General features: G+C 30.8%; 1 protein-coding gene across 2 annotated transcripts; it reads left to right on the top strand.

Moving 5' to 3' along the window:
• The first annotated feature begins 2,065 nt into the window (after window positions 1-2,065).
• Window positions 2,066-12,415, top strand: LOC137808257 (solanesyl diphosphate synthase 3, chloroplastic/mitochondrial). Of its 2 annotated transcripts, none has more exons than XM_068609286.1 (12): window positions 2,066-2,613; window positions 3,843-3,932; window positions 5,597-5,677; window positions 5,799-5,870; window positions 6,675-6,809; window positions 8,938-9,024; window positions 9,159-9,230; window positions 9,359-9,444; window positions 9,680-9,812; window positions 10,476-10,565; window positions 11,403-11,501; window positions 11,917-12,415. In XM_068609286.1, exons 1-12 carry the CDS (start codon window positions 2,479-2,481, stop codon window positions 12,094-12,096), a joined length of 1,260 nt encoding a protein of 419 aa, XP_068465387.1. In that variant the 5' UTR covers window positions 2,066-2,478; the 3' UTR covers window positions 12,097-12,415. The 2 variants fall into 2 exon arrangements, with proteins under 2 accessions (XP_068465387.1, XP_068465386.1); XM_068609285.1 differs by having other exon boundaries at window positions 2,180-2,613; window positions 11,370-11,501.
• The last annotated feature ends 1,776 nt before the right edge of the window (window positions 12,416-14,191 follow it).

Here is a 14,191-nt window from a genome sequence, read left to right as displayed (position 1 = left end):
TTTGCCATACTTAATATTATAATTCGATGACAATTTTGACAACTTTATTTTTATCTAAGAATATTAAGGACACAGAATGGATTCTTTTATTTATTTATTTATTTTTAATAAAGTTATATCCGAACTCCTTTTATTATTTGTGTTTTTCTATTTTTCTCACAAAATATGTAATTTGTTTTACCGATTGTAAAATTAGTCAACTGTCTTTTGTAGTATATTCTGGTTTTGTTTATTCGTAGGCTGTATATTCTGGTTTTGTTCTAAGTTATTTTATTTAATTATTTATTGAAAAATAATAATAAACTCATTTATTAGTGGAGTATTTTCCTCTTTTTTAAGTAAATATAGAGAAAGTAAAACTATTTTTCTTTTGAGAAGATTCACACGAGCAATCGTGAGCCTTCTTTTAAATGACGTGTACTCGTATGACACCTGTAAGATATTTTGTGAAATGTCAAATTCAAAAAAGCATTTGATAGATTCATGACAATTTTAATACGGTTCTAACACAAATTTAAAAAGAAAAAATACATTAATTTTTTAAAAATTCAAACTTTATTGTATAAATTGTTATTATGATTATAAAAATAAGAAACAAATCTTTGTGAACCAGTCATGAAAGACATTTCTGCTCCAAAAAATAATTTAGAACATACTTGTGCACAAAAATCTTTATTGTCAATTTATATAATTTATAATTATATAATATATAAATCCGTGTCTCCGTGCCCTACATTTTAGAGATGTATCTCCGTATTCATGTGCGTGTCGTATATTTGTTTATGCTACATAGATCGTGAGTGAGTAAAAGAGTATTTTAGATAATCATGTCATTGTCACCAAATATCTAATAATTTATTAATTATTATTATTTTTTTAAGAAATTACCGAACCACCTTGAAGCAGTTAACTTTTCTAAGAATATTTTTTTTATCCATAAGATTTTTCCTAATATGAATAGAATGATATAAAAACGAGGAAGTGAGGATGATTATTCTTTTTTCGTTTTTTTTTCTTAGTAGGGACATACCCATTGACCTCAGAGCCACAACTAAATTAGTCACAAGTATTATAGTCAAGAAGATTACTCTTCCAAGTACTTTTTTGCTTACAAAGTTTTTCCAGATTTTATACAATATTTATACAAGATGTTCACAAGAAAATAAAATCGCATTCGGGTATCGACTTTTTTACCTGATACAACATAATTTTGCAAAACAAAATTAAATTAACACAAATCTTTATTTAGAGGTTTCATTCACTACTACAGAGAGAATAATCACAAAACATAAAACTTGGAACATTTAAAATTCTCCTACATGAGTATTGAAATATGAGTTATGCACTACACTAATCCTCCATACTCAATAAAGATAAATACTAATTTTTATTCCTTGATGTAATGAGATACGGTGGAATAAAGCACATTCCTTTGAGTGACATGTATTGCACTTTGACCAACTTTTAACTTTGAGTGACATGTATTTGATTTTAAATATGAACTAAAATAATTAATACTATTTAGTTATATGTGAGTTGGATCCTAAAAACATTATTTTCTTTTACTGTTTTGTGAGTAAGTTGTTATTTTTATCTGGGTCACTTATGATTTTATATTACTAATTGAAATTCAGGTACTCTTTGCCTTATCACAGTCAATTAATATGAAAAGAATGAACATCTAATCAAGGACTGACAGACATAGAGTTCACACAAAACGCATTGAAGAACTAACTCTACCATACAACATTTTTTTATTTGAATAGAATTATTTAAATAAATCCCAAGTTATCCTTAAATATAAAAAAAACTTTTTTTTCTTTTCGTTGAAATCATAGTCTATTTTTGTTTTCCCACGAAACTCACTCAAATATTTACCAAATATTTGGTTTGTTGATTATTCATATTATTTCCATCTTAAATGAATAATAGTGTAAACCAGTGCTATAAAAAAAATACACAATCATTCAATCATAAACTATTATTATGATAGATACAGTAACTTTGATCTAAATTTCTTAAAAATCATATGACCAACAGTTTCTTACTCAACTAAGGTGAATTAAGAAACAAAAGTTTCATTCCTTGTTTATGGGAGGTTGACAAAAGTTGCAAAAGTTTTTGTTTATTTGTAACCTTTTCATAGAAGAAGTTGAAGAATAAATGTGCACCCAAAATTAACCCTTTGGGGGTGGGTGTAGGTCCCAAAATTGCCTAAAAAACATTTACTAGTGAATTATAAAGAAAAATATTAGTGAGCAAGAATATTGGAAAAATTAGGATTAATTGATATATATGGTTGTGTTTAGCCGTCGTCACCAGATTGTTAACTCATAGATGTTAGTTGTTTCGCTTCTTTGGCAAAGGAGTTTGTTTACTTCTCTTTCGACGGCTCCCAATTCCTAATTTCATTTTTCCTTAGCCGCCTTCAAGTCTTTGTCCCCCTCCTCTCTCGCAAGCCTTCTTTCGTCGGATACGATGCTATTTTCTCGGATATCGAAAAACCTCAGAGGAAGCTTCAACTCATGTCGGTGGTTTCTGTCCATTGGAGACCACAACCACCGTTTTCTTTCCCCGCATAATTTTCATTCGCTTGGAGACTCTACTCATCAGGTTTTCTGCTTTCCACCTTTTGCTTTGTGTTGTTTCACTTAGCATGCGTATTTTGGGATCCTCGTTTGTTGTGGTCCGATTTCAAGTCTCAAACTTTGTTGCTTCTGCTTTCGCCCCTTTTCTGTTAATTGGAATCGTCTGGGCAATGCGCCATGCGGGATCACTGCTGTCTGAATTCTATTGGTAAACATCAACGATGTGCCTAGTAACTGTTTGGAGTTATACCGATAGAACTTATGTTTGGTTTTAAGTTTTAGTAGCGCTTCCTGGTCTTGGGAGCTCAAATTTAGAATTGTCTTGTTGCGAATCAAATAGTGAAGCACTTATAGTGTGGTGATTGTTGGCGTTGCAATGTTTTAACATTTTTGAGGAAGTAGAATCTGTTGTGAATTGTGAATGGGTAAGCTGTTTTGTGGTCACTGAGCCTCCATGCTTGTACATGAAGTTTATGTTTTACCAGTGATTAATAGTTATGTTTATATCATATAATATAATTAATAAGTAATGGAGATTTTTGCTAAGTAGAGAGGGGTCTCTTTAGTAGATTTGGAGGTACAAGAGAGCTCTATTGTATCAGTGGTTTAGGTCTGATTGGTTAAGAGCATTGGAAAATTTGGGTTCTTAATTCTCTTTTGGCAGGCCCCTTGTTGTCACATAGGAGTTAAGAATACTTATTAATTTTTATTCCAATGGTAGTACTTAACTTGAGTTCTTAATTTATTTTTAGTAGATCTCATTTTATTGTTCCTCTTTCACAAATCCTCATTTTAACTTATAATTTTTTTTTAATTTTTAAGTAATCTTGGTGGGAGTTGTTATGTAAGGAACTTCTATAAGAATGTCATTCAAACTTGTTCGATCAATGGTATTCTCAAGTTGCTCAACATATAAGCAACTTCATTTCAGACTCTCTAACGTAAAATTATGTTTTGCGATATTTCTTAGAGACTATTCAGGGAAGGAGAAGTTTTCTCCATTAGCTGAACATCTTTTTGCATTAGTGTCCAATCAGGCACTGAATTGTGGTTGTGTTTTGCTTCTTTCGTTGGTTAATTTTTCTATCAATTTGCCTAACGAGAATTTCTTATCCTCCTTCTGTTAATTAGCCTTCTTTCATCCTCATAATATCATCTTTTTATCTTCTTTCATTCTCATAACATCGTCTTCTTTTATCTGAAGAAAAACATCGTGCATCACCTAATTTTACTTGCAAATGATTATTGTGTCAGGTTATGAGAAGTTTAAATTTTTCAAAGGGCCTGCCAGCATTGCATAGTAGTAGATATCTGATCCATCAACAAAGCAACTCCATAGTTGAGGTTAGTTCTGTGTTCTTTCTTGGTAACTTCTCATTCTTCTGTTCATTGGTTCCATTTCTTACTGCTTCAATAAGCTATGCTGTTTTTATATGGCCTAGTTGCATTTTAGTCCCTTAATATCTCAATTGTACTATTTTGGTCTGCTAGTTCTCAAAAGAGTAGTTCTCTCCCATCTGCAACCAGGTCCCACCATTCCGATTCCATCCAATATTTAACAGAATTTGCTGATGTGGCAAACTTACATGACATGACAGAGTAAATACGGTGTATATGCCTAAAAACACAGAATATCTGAACCCTAAAATTATGTTCTGATTGTATTGAATTAGTTGTTATATTGATGATGCTTGTGGGTAAATTTTAGTTTTTATAACAACAACGAACAACAAAAGGAATATCTTTCCATTCCAAGAAAATCAATGCTTAAAATATGGATGGAATTGGGATGGAGGGACTTGATTGTAAATAGGAGAAAACTTGAGGGAGTTATTGGTACAATTGAAACTTAGGGTACCAAAATCATACAATCGCCATAGCCGAGGGACTAAAAATGTAACTAAACATTTTTATATTCTCTTTGTCTAAATTTTAGTAGATTCTCTTACTAAAAACCCAATTTACAAAGAGTTTCCCTAATCATGTTAGTGCCACATGTATATTTATTCAAAGGAAAAATGCAAGGGTATGAGCATAGTTATCAATCATGGAATGTAGTGTGCAGTGCCTGATTTCAAGACTGCTATAGTAGGATGAACGCTATTGTGAAATTTTTGATACAACACTGTAAGATACACTGTCAAGTTATCAACAACTTCATACAAAATGTGATTTTATCAATTGAACTGTTGAACTATTACTATATAACACCTTGGTTGTTCTTGTCAAATTTTATTAAAATTGAAGAATTATGTGATCAAAGTGTTCTGACTTAACATATTTAAGGTATATGCGACATTGATTTTGATGTTTATCAATGGAATATTAAACAATTTTTGATAAATGTAAAATAAGACTTTTTAATAGTAGATTTTTGAGATAATATTTTCTAATAAAAAGTTTTTGAATGATGTAATAGTTGAGGTAACTTGTGGCGGAGTAATTTGTTTCTGCTTATCTGAAAATGGGTAGCAACCCAGTGCTGTAATGCAATAGAGTGTGATTAACAACCATGACTATAAGTAATACAAATTTCATTATTTGTCCATTGTGTTATTCCTTATTTGTTCTCAGAAACAACTTGAACCTGTTTGTTTTGAACAAATACTGATAGATTTAAGGCTGTTTGTTTTTCTATTTTAAATTTTTTTATAACAAAATAATCTTGTTTGATAGCAGTAGTTTTGAAGTCTTCTTTCAACACTAATATACCTTTTTTTTGTTTTTTAAATAAAAAAACAGAATATCTTTTAGTTGTGTTTCTATTTTCAGATTTTTATTATGACTCATATTTTAAATAAAAACAAAATATCTTTCACATCTTCTACCACTATAAAAAATAGTTTTTGAATTTTTTTTTATAAAATACTTTTTAAGAACTAACAAACGAAAATACAATCAAACTCATCCATAAAAAAAATAGAAAGATTCATTGTAGACTCTTATATGTATTTTTCAATTATCTGTCTATACTTAATTATCCATTATGATACATGTACTGTTCTCAGGATGAACATGATCCATTTTCACTGGTTGCTGACGAATTGTCACTTCTTGGTAACAAGCTGCGAGCGATGGTAGCTGCTGAGGTATGAGATTGTTCTTGATTTACTTCCTAATTTATGCATTAAATTGAAAGCTCAGTCCTGGGTCATTTGCTTCCTAGAAATCAGGTATAATTCATGGTGAGAATTTTTTATTATGTATCAGGTTCCAAAGCTTGCCTCAGCTGCTGAATACTTCTTCAAAATGGGAGTGGAAGGAAAACGATTTCGCCCAACAGTAAGCATAAATGCTATGCACATGTTCTTGCATTCTTTTGCATCAATGTTTGCCGCAGATCTTCTATGCTTGTGTATCAATTATTTCCTGTGGTTTGATATTTGAATATCAATTATCGTTGTAGGAGGAGCTAAACTACCATTAAGTTATGCTTGTAAAGCTGTGAATTTTTTTACAATCACTTGGTTATCAAGTTGCCCCTTTAAAATCAATACAAGCTAGCTAACACATCCATACTTGCTGACTCATTTCCTCTGTTCTATCCTGAGCTCAGGTTTACCCAATTCTGTGAAATACAATCGTTGACAGTTGACACATGCTTTAAGGGTGTGTTTGGGTAAATCTCTTGCTTAAGTGCTTATTGAATAAATTCTTTTCATACAAGAGTTTTTAAGTTGTTTTTATAACCAAGTAGAAAAAAGGTTAGACTGTTTAAGTTGTAAGGCTGTAAGCTGTTTTGACAAGTTATCTTTGGGAGTTTACGGAAATAAGCTAAAACAGCCCATGTCAGGGACAAGGATATTTTTAACAATAGCTACAACTTATGCTCAAGCTTATTTTAATTGTTCTGATGTCTGGATCAGGAGGCCTTCCTAGCATTCTTAATTTTTCACTTCATGGTGCTAATTAACTTTGATGACTTTACTGTTTCTCCATCTTTTTTTCTGTGAGTGTGCATATAGTTATAAGGTGATAAAATGTCTATTTTATTATTTTGTCTTTGTTCTCCTGTATTATTTATTGTTAATCTTGTTTTGTTCTTTCACATTCAGGATTCAGGTTAACGATTTAATGTTTCTACAGGTTTTATTGTTAATGTCAACAGCATTAAATCTACCAATAAATGAAGCATCTGCTCATATTGAACTAGGAGGTGACTTGACAACTGATTTACGTTCAAGACAACAACGCATAGCTGAAATAACAGAGATGATTCACGTAAGTCCTTCAGAATTTTTCTCGTAGTGTCTGTTTGTATACAAATTAGCATTGCTTTTGACAGTTTCTTTATTGGAAATATAGAGCTTTTTCCAGTGTAGAAACTTTTTAAACTCTTCTAGCTTTGTATCCAATTAGACTCTTATTAAATAAAACAGTGCTTTCCTGATACTGCTGATTATTTTAGGTTTAGGATACATGATTTAGGTGATATCTGATGTTTTACTTTGTTTAATGATATGTGCTTGACTGCCAATAACTTCACAAAAAGAAGTTCAGAGATGAATGTGTGAAAAGAGATTGTTGCAATATTGCTTTAGATTTTTTATTTTATTTCTAATTTTGTTGATTCTTTTCAAGCAATGTAGACATTGGCTAAAAGATGTGTCGTTTTCTCCTGTAATGTTTAATAAACACATGGGTTTTAACTTGTGAAAGCAAAGCACTGATTCACATTTTATTGGTTTAACCATGGTCGAATTGGTATTTATTAAATTAATATTTTAAGTAACAAAGTAATATAGAATTATAAAAATCATGAAAGAAAAATTGTGAATGAATATAAATGTCTTATGTTTTATATAATAAAAAACACGTTTTTATTTATCTTAAATTTTTTAGATTAAATTAAAAGTAAATTAAGATTTAAAATACTGATTCAAACCAATATTTTATATTGGTTTTCATCAGTTCCATCGGTTCTGTTTTTGGGTTGACAGAGGTTTCCTGGTCAGACTGGATGATTTGGCTTTCCATTTTACCTTTTGCTATAGAATATTGCAATTTATTGTTTATGACCGCTATTATTCACTGGTAGACTTGCTGTTAATATTTTATGCGTCTCTCTCGCTCTTGATTGTATGATAACAATTTCTAAGGGTAAAAAGAATAACCTGAACTACTCAGTTTATTAACTGGTGGTCAGAATTGGAAGGGCTTTTACTTGTCATAAATCTGAAGAAAGCTCATGATTGTGTTTATGGTCTCTATCTATTTGTGATTATGGTTGCTGCAACCATATGATAAAAGAAAAGTCAAGAACGAATGCATTTGGAATAAGGTTGGAATGGCAACTGTTGAGAAGAACATTACAGAAATTTGCTTAGGGTTTAGGGTTTAGGCTTGGCTATGCCGGGAAAGACATATAGATGCTCCAATAAGAAGGCCAACAGAGGAAAACTGATGAAAACTTTAAAAAATCTTGCACTAAATGTATTTATTGAAAATTTGGTTTTGATAGATTCTAGTGGTTTTGTTCTTTGATGTGTTTAGCTTACCCACCTTGTGAGATAAGGCTTAGTTTGTTTTTTTTTCCATTCAAAGAGATGAGGCTTAGTTGTTTCTCTGGAAAAAGACTAAACAATTCTATTGCAAATTTTACCATCTGTCTCTGTATTTCCTTTTTTATTTGTTTGTGCTTCCTAGTTTAGTTTTCCTGTTATCTGTTTGAACAATATCATTTTGATAAACCCTTGTAGCCACTGTGCTTGATCTTTCAGATTTTTGGAAAATAAATTTTTGACCAAAGTTGTGTTTCCCTGCTCTTGCACCTCTGAGAAAGATTCTTTTGAAGCAGAGAGAGCTATATCTTTATTTTTACCACTCCAGTTTCGTGATGTTAATATCTTACAACATAAATTCTAATTGTATTAATTTTTTATTCTGTATTTGCTCACTGAAGTGATAGCCATTTATTGTTTATGCTTAGTCTTGTTAACAAACTGAAAATTTATGTATATGTAAGTGATAGTCATGCAGGTGTGATATCAAATACACTGTTCTGTGTGTTCTGTCAATTAAGGTTATAATTATTGTTATTATTATTTTAAAGATCCTATATCAGTTTAGCATCGGACAAAGTACCTGTTATAATGACCATACAATTTTCTTCTCTTGAGCTAGTTTTTGAGGTTGAGTTAAGCTAAGTCTATTCTCGATTCCAATATAGTGATGAGTGTATTCAGTCTAATTTTGGGTCATCTGCAAATGTCCAAATCTAAAAACTTTATGCTTCAAATTTTTAGTTCTAGGAATGAGTTTTGTATATGGTCAAAGTCCCTCTTTACACAGTTGTAAGAATATATTCTTATCACTATTACAAAATAATGTTGGCATGATGTTATCACAGGTGGCCAGCCTTCTTCACGATGATGTATTAGATGATGCTGATACCAGACGTGGTATTGGTTCATTGAATTTTGTAATGGGCAATAAGGTATAAATAAAGTTGTGTTCCGTTTGCCAGCATATTATATGCCATTGGTGCAGTATTGTTTGGTTAAATTTTCTATACACATACTGTCCAATGGTGGACATAGGTTGCTTAATTTTTTTTCTTTTTCTATGCAGTTGGCAGTACTGGCTGGAGATTTTCTCCTTTCTCGGGCTTGTGTTGCTCTGGCCTCTTTAAAAAACACCGAGGTAAGTTAATTGGGTGATATGCTGTGTATACATTCAAAACTGTAACGATGTATGATGTATCTAGTTTCCTTGATGGGGCACAATTATTTTTCTGCCATCTGCCTAAGGTATGGATTGCATCCCTGTAGGTTGTATCTTTATTGGCAAAAGTTGTAGAGCATCTTGTAACTGGGGAGACCATGCAAATGACTACAACATCTGATCAACAGTGTAGGTATGCTTGAGTCCTTTTCTGTCATGTATGTATGCATTTTCTTTGTGACGAGGTTAACCTTTGTTTTATACAATTTTGTATCCTATCAGTAATTACTGTTTTCTTTATAGAAAATCATTGATTTTCCTTTTGCATAAACACATGTTTATAGATCAGTCTTAATTCATTAGAATGTGGTCGTGTAAGGCACCTGTTTATGGTTATAATGGTTTCTCATAATTGTTAATGTTTTCAGCATGGAATATTATATGCAAAAGACCTACTACAAGACTGCATCTTTAATATCAAATAGTTGCAAGGCAATAGCCATCCTTGCAGGGCAAACAACAGAAGTTGCAATTCTTGCTTTTGAGTATGGAAAAAATCTGGTTTGTATATTCAATTTTTCATGGATTTATACTTTGAAGTATGATGTTTTACGTAGTAAATAGTTTGTTTAACAATTAATAATTGAAGGGTTTGCATGATGAAAAATAATGGAACTAAGGAAACGTCTGGTACAGGGAAATTTTTTTCATGCCACTGGGAATTATGAATCCTTAGAATAACTGAAATATGTTCAGTTGGTCATAAATATTCTTAATTCACACACAAACACACGAGTCCAGGTAACCAATGAGTGACATGGTATTTTTACCCAAAAAATTATTATTTACTATATTGAATTATCTAATAAGACTATTGTATTGTGTTGTTTCGCTGCTATGAAACTTTTTTTAACTCGAAAAAGTTAGATTCCCATATCTACCATTGGAAACAATTCTGTGGGAATCTGCTAAAAACATTTTCATTCCTCAGAATGTTATATTTTAAAGATTAAACATAGCACAGATTACAAACTTTTTTTATTTTGAATTATTGGAAAACTAAATTTCTTGTACCAAACGCCTCCTAAATGTTACGGTACGGATGTATCCACCATTTTATCTGGCAACATTTAGTTGATATCTTAGTTCCTGTCTGTACATGTTATGTTTAAGTTGCGGTCTATGATTTCCTGGAAACTTATTTCCCTCTCCGCTGTTTTTCAGGGGTTGGCATTTCAATTGATTGATGATGTTCTTGATTTCACTGGAACCTCTGCTTCTCTTGGAAAGGGTTCTTTAACGGACATTCAACATGTAATTTCATAATTTATTGCTATTTTAAATTTCACCCACTTTTGAATTTTATTCATTTTTTAAAAATCTTATCAAATGTGATAGAAAAAAAACAGGCTTAATTTCACGTTTGGTCTCCCGAATATCGTAATAGTGCAATTTTGATTCCTTGGTTTCCAAATGTACGAATTAGATCGATCTAGTATCGTAATTGTATTTTTTGTTCCTCTATCTGTCTTTCATTAAATATCTAATAAATTTTGTTGATGTGACAATTGATCTGTTGCTTGACACATGCTATTGTGACTTAGTTGCATTTTTTGTCTCTTTGGTATTGCAATCGTGAGAAATTTTTAATGTAATTAACTCATATTAGCATATACGTCTAGCAAAAGGTCTACAAGATCTGGGAAAATTTTAATGGAAAACTGATGGAGGAATCAAATTCATGTAATCGCAATACTTGGTGGATCCAATTTGCATACTTTCAACTCGGGGAGAACAAAATCACACATAGGGAATATTTGAGGGGATTAAAAGGGCTTTTAAGCAGAAAGTTAATGGAAGTTCGATACAGTATACTGCCTTATATGACTGGAAACATTTCATTTAATATCTGTAAACAAATGTGTTATTTATTGTGCTTATTTCTTGATCCTGTTTTGACAGCATATAGAAATCTATTTTTACACTGATATTAAATTTCTATGCTAACAAACCTATTTTGGGTTGGGTGCCATTTAGAAGAAAATATTTTTTATTATTACTTTATGGTTCGCTTTGCCTTTTATTTTTCATGAGACCTGTTGTGTTTTGTTTTACCAGCTGAATGACCAGGTGTCCAAAAACTTAATGCAGGGAATTGTTACAGCTCCCATATTGTTTGCGATGGAGGAGTTCCCTCAGTTGCGTGCAATTGTTGACGAGGGCTTTGAAAACCCTGCGAATATTGAGCTTGTAAGTTAAATTGTGTTTCTTGGTTGCGTTTATTCTACATAATTGGTTCTTATTCCTCTAAACAAAAGAAATAACTACGTTTAGATCAGATGATTTCCATGAATCTGTCATTTAAGTGGTTGCAGTTGGTTTTGTCATTTCAACTCAGAGATTTTAGTTTGATGATCATTGATGGCCTCTCTGATAGTGGTTCAAAATACATTTTCCCTGCTTTTATCAAGGTTCATCTTTGATAATAGATTTGAAGCTTTACCCTTCATGTTTTAAATATGTAGAATAACGGAACAAATAGAATTCAGATATGTTTGTTACTAAAGCAGCTCAACGTCATGATGGTTATGCACAAAATCCACATCAGAGTAGCTTATTATTACGCAGTTCACATATTTTTGTATTTGTAATTTTGGTTGCATAGGCTTTGGACTATCTAGGGAAGAGCCGAGGTATACAGAGGACAAGGGAGCTAGCCGTGGAGCATGCTAACCTTGCAGCAGCAGCAATTGATTCCTTACCCGACAGTGACGACGAGGAAGTAAGAAGATCAAGGAAAGCCCTAATAGATCTAACTCACAGAGTCATTACACGAACAAAGTGAAAGCAAGACTCAGTAATGTTTGCCCCCCCTTTTTTGTGGGTAGTTAAAGGAAAAACAGATCTTGGTAAATTTAAGACCAACAATTCTCTGTTGCCATCAATTTTTCTATAATTGTTCCCCTCAGCCCAAAGTGTTTTTAGGATAATGACTTTGTTCTTTTTTCTTAATTGTTTAGATTAAATTCTCTTCCCATCTATGTTTAATAATGACCTTTGGTAAGTTTTGCCAGTTTATACCTTGCTGCTTCTTGTATTTGGAGCATGGAACAGCTGTATAGTTATAATTCATATATTTATTGACACTGAGTTTCTTAGCCAAAGTCTAGGGTTTGATCTCTAGTTTGAGTATGGAGGGAGATGTTATTTTATCCCAAAAATGGAAGAGGGATTTTACCTCCAAGTTATACAAAAGAAAAATTACATATAAAATTAATCTTTTTTCCTTCCTAATACGCTTTCAAATTAATCATTTTCTCTTTTTTATTTTAAAAAATGCATATTTATTAAAATAATATGATTATTTCAGCAAAACGATTGCAGTGATTGTGGTACAGAGGAAATATTTAATCACAAGAATTACACATTTTTTTATCTTCATGAATTATGTATATATGACCAAGTTCTTAAAAAGTTAATACTACATTTTGTAATAAATTAGAACATAAAGGATAATATTAAATTGTTACTCAAGTGATATATTTTTGGTTTACTCGCTTTTGAGTTTTATTTTTCTATTTAAAAGGACAAATTAGACAATTTTTTTAAACGAATGATACATTTTTAAAAAGTTGAAAAAATGGAGAATTTTTTTTCTCCCTTCCTCCTTTTTTTTTACTTTCCTTATTTTATAGAAACTATTGTCTAAACAATAAAAAAAAACTAGAGACTATTGTCGAAATAATAAACACTCAAAGCTTATGCTAATAAGGAGGTTGACAAGAGCTTGACCACACAAGTTTTTGAAATAGAAAAAGTAAAATCAAATAACAAATCATAATTCGCAAGTACAGAGTTTTTTTTTCCGTAGTATATGACATAGAATAATCAAATTATATTATTGTAGAAACAATTCAGTCATCCATAAATTCGAACAAAAACAAATTAATTTGCACAATAATTTAAATGAATCGAACAAATAAATCGGGTTGGCTACTTTTGAATTATTTGAATAATTTGAATAATTCGTAATAAACATATTATTTTAAAAAATATATTTCCCATCTTTTAACATCATTAAGTTGAATTCCAATTTTTTTCCATTCAGTTTAAGAAAGATTCGTTTAATTAGAAATGGAACTAAGAATCTCTTTAGTCTATCAAAAATAGTTTCCCGAATGACTTTTTTTCCTTTTAATTAGCAAAGTCGTAAAATTGGTAATGCTCCATCAACAAACACAAGTTCATATTTTTAAGTAAACATCGGAAATACGAGAATGTCGTATCATGTTTATGTTTATGTTGAATTCATAATGCATCAGAAATATTATTTTTATGTTTTTTACTTTTTAAAAATAGAAATGGTACATGATGAACATTTTTTATACAGGATTTCATTGTAAACATTTTTTAGGGTTTTGGAGGACTAAATTGTAAACCTAAATTGTGAAGATGATACATCAGAAATTGTATTTCCAATGGAGGACTTTATCTAGAGATAATCTTATTCATGTTTATTTAGTACGATTTTTAGTCTATTGCTTATTTTAATCAAAACAAAGTTGTAAAAAAAAAAAAGACAAAGTTGTTCTTCTCAACCTATACTTTTCATAAAAATTTTAAACTCAAACTGAAATTGTGTTTTGTGAAATATGACTTACATGTAAAAGATTTTAAAAAGGCTCATTCTGATGATTTTGATTTTTTTTTATACTTGGTAACTTTTTTCTATAAGTTAACATGATCTTTACTTGCTGTCTTTATTTACGTTAACAAAACAAAAACTTGATCAAAAGTAGTTTTTAAGAAAACAATAAAATAAAGGTCTATAAAATATATCCTTAACTTATAAAAGATAAAACAGTAAAAAAATAATTTCAATAACTAAATTTTCCGCTAAGAGTTGAGGTGGCATGATTTGTGTGTGAATGAAAAAAAAA

This window comes from Phaseolus vulgaris, chromosome 3 (assembly GCF_000499845.2).
Source record: "Phaseolus vulgaris cultivar G19833 chromosome 3, P. vulgaris v2.0, whole genome shotgun sequence".
In the NCBI taxonomy this organism is placed as follows: Eukaryota; Viridiplantae; Streptophyta; class Magnoliopsida; order Fabales; family Fabaceae; genus Phaseolus; species Phaseolus vulgaris.
Note: the sequence above shows the minus strand (reverse complement) of the source record. Positions and strands in the feature narration are given on the sequence as shown.

Excerpts from the sequence above, each read along its gene's own strand:
- LOC137808257 (XM_068609285.1), top strand. The coding sequence starts at position 2,479 with ATGCTATTTTCTCGGATATCGAAAAACCTCAGAGGAAGCTTCAACTCA. Across the intron at positions 3,933-5,596 it reads AAAGCAACTCCATAGTTGAG|GATGAACATGATCCATTTTC; the intron begins GTTAGTTCTGTG and ends TACTGTTCTCAG. Across the intron at positions 10,566-11,369 it reads CTTTAACGGACATTCAACAT|CTGAATGACCAGGTGTCCAA; the intron begins GTAATTTCATAA and ends TTGTTTTACCAG.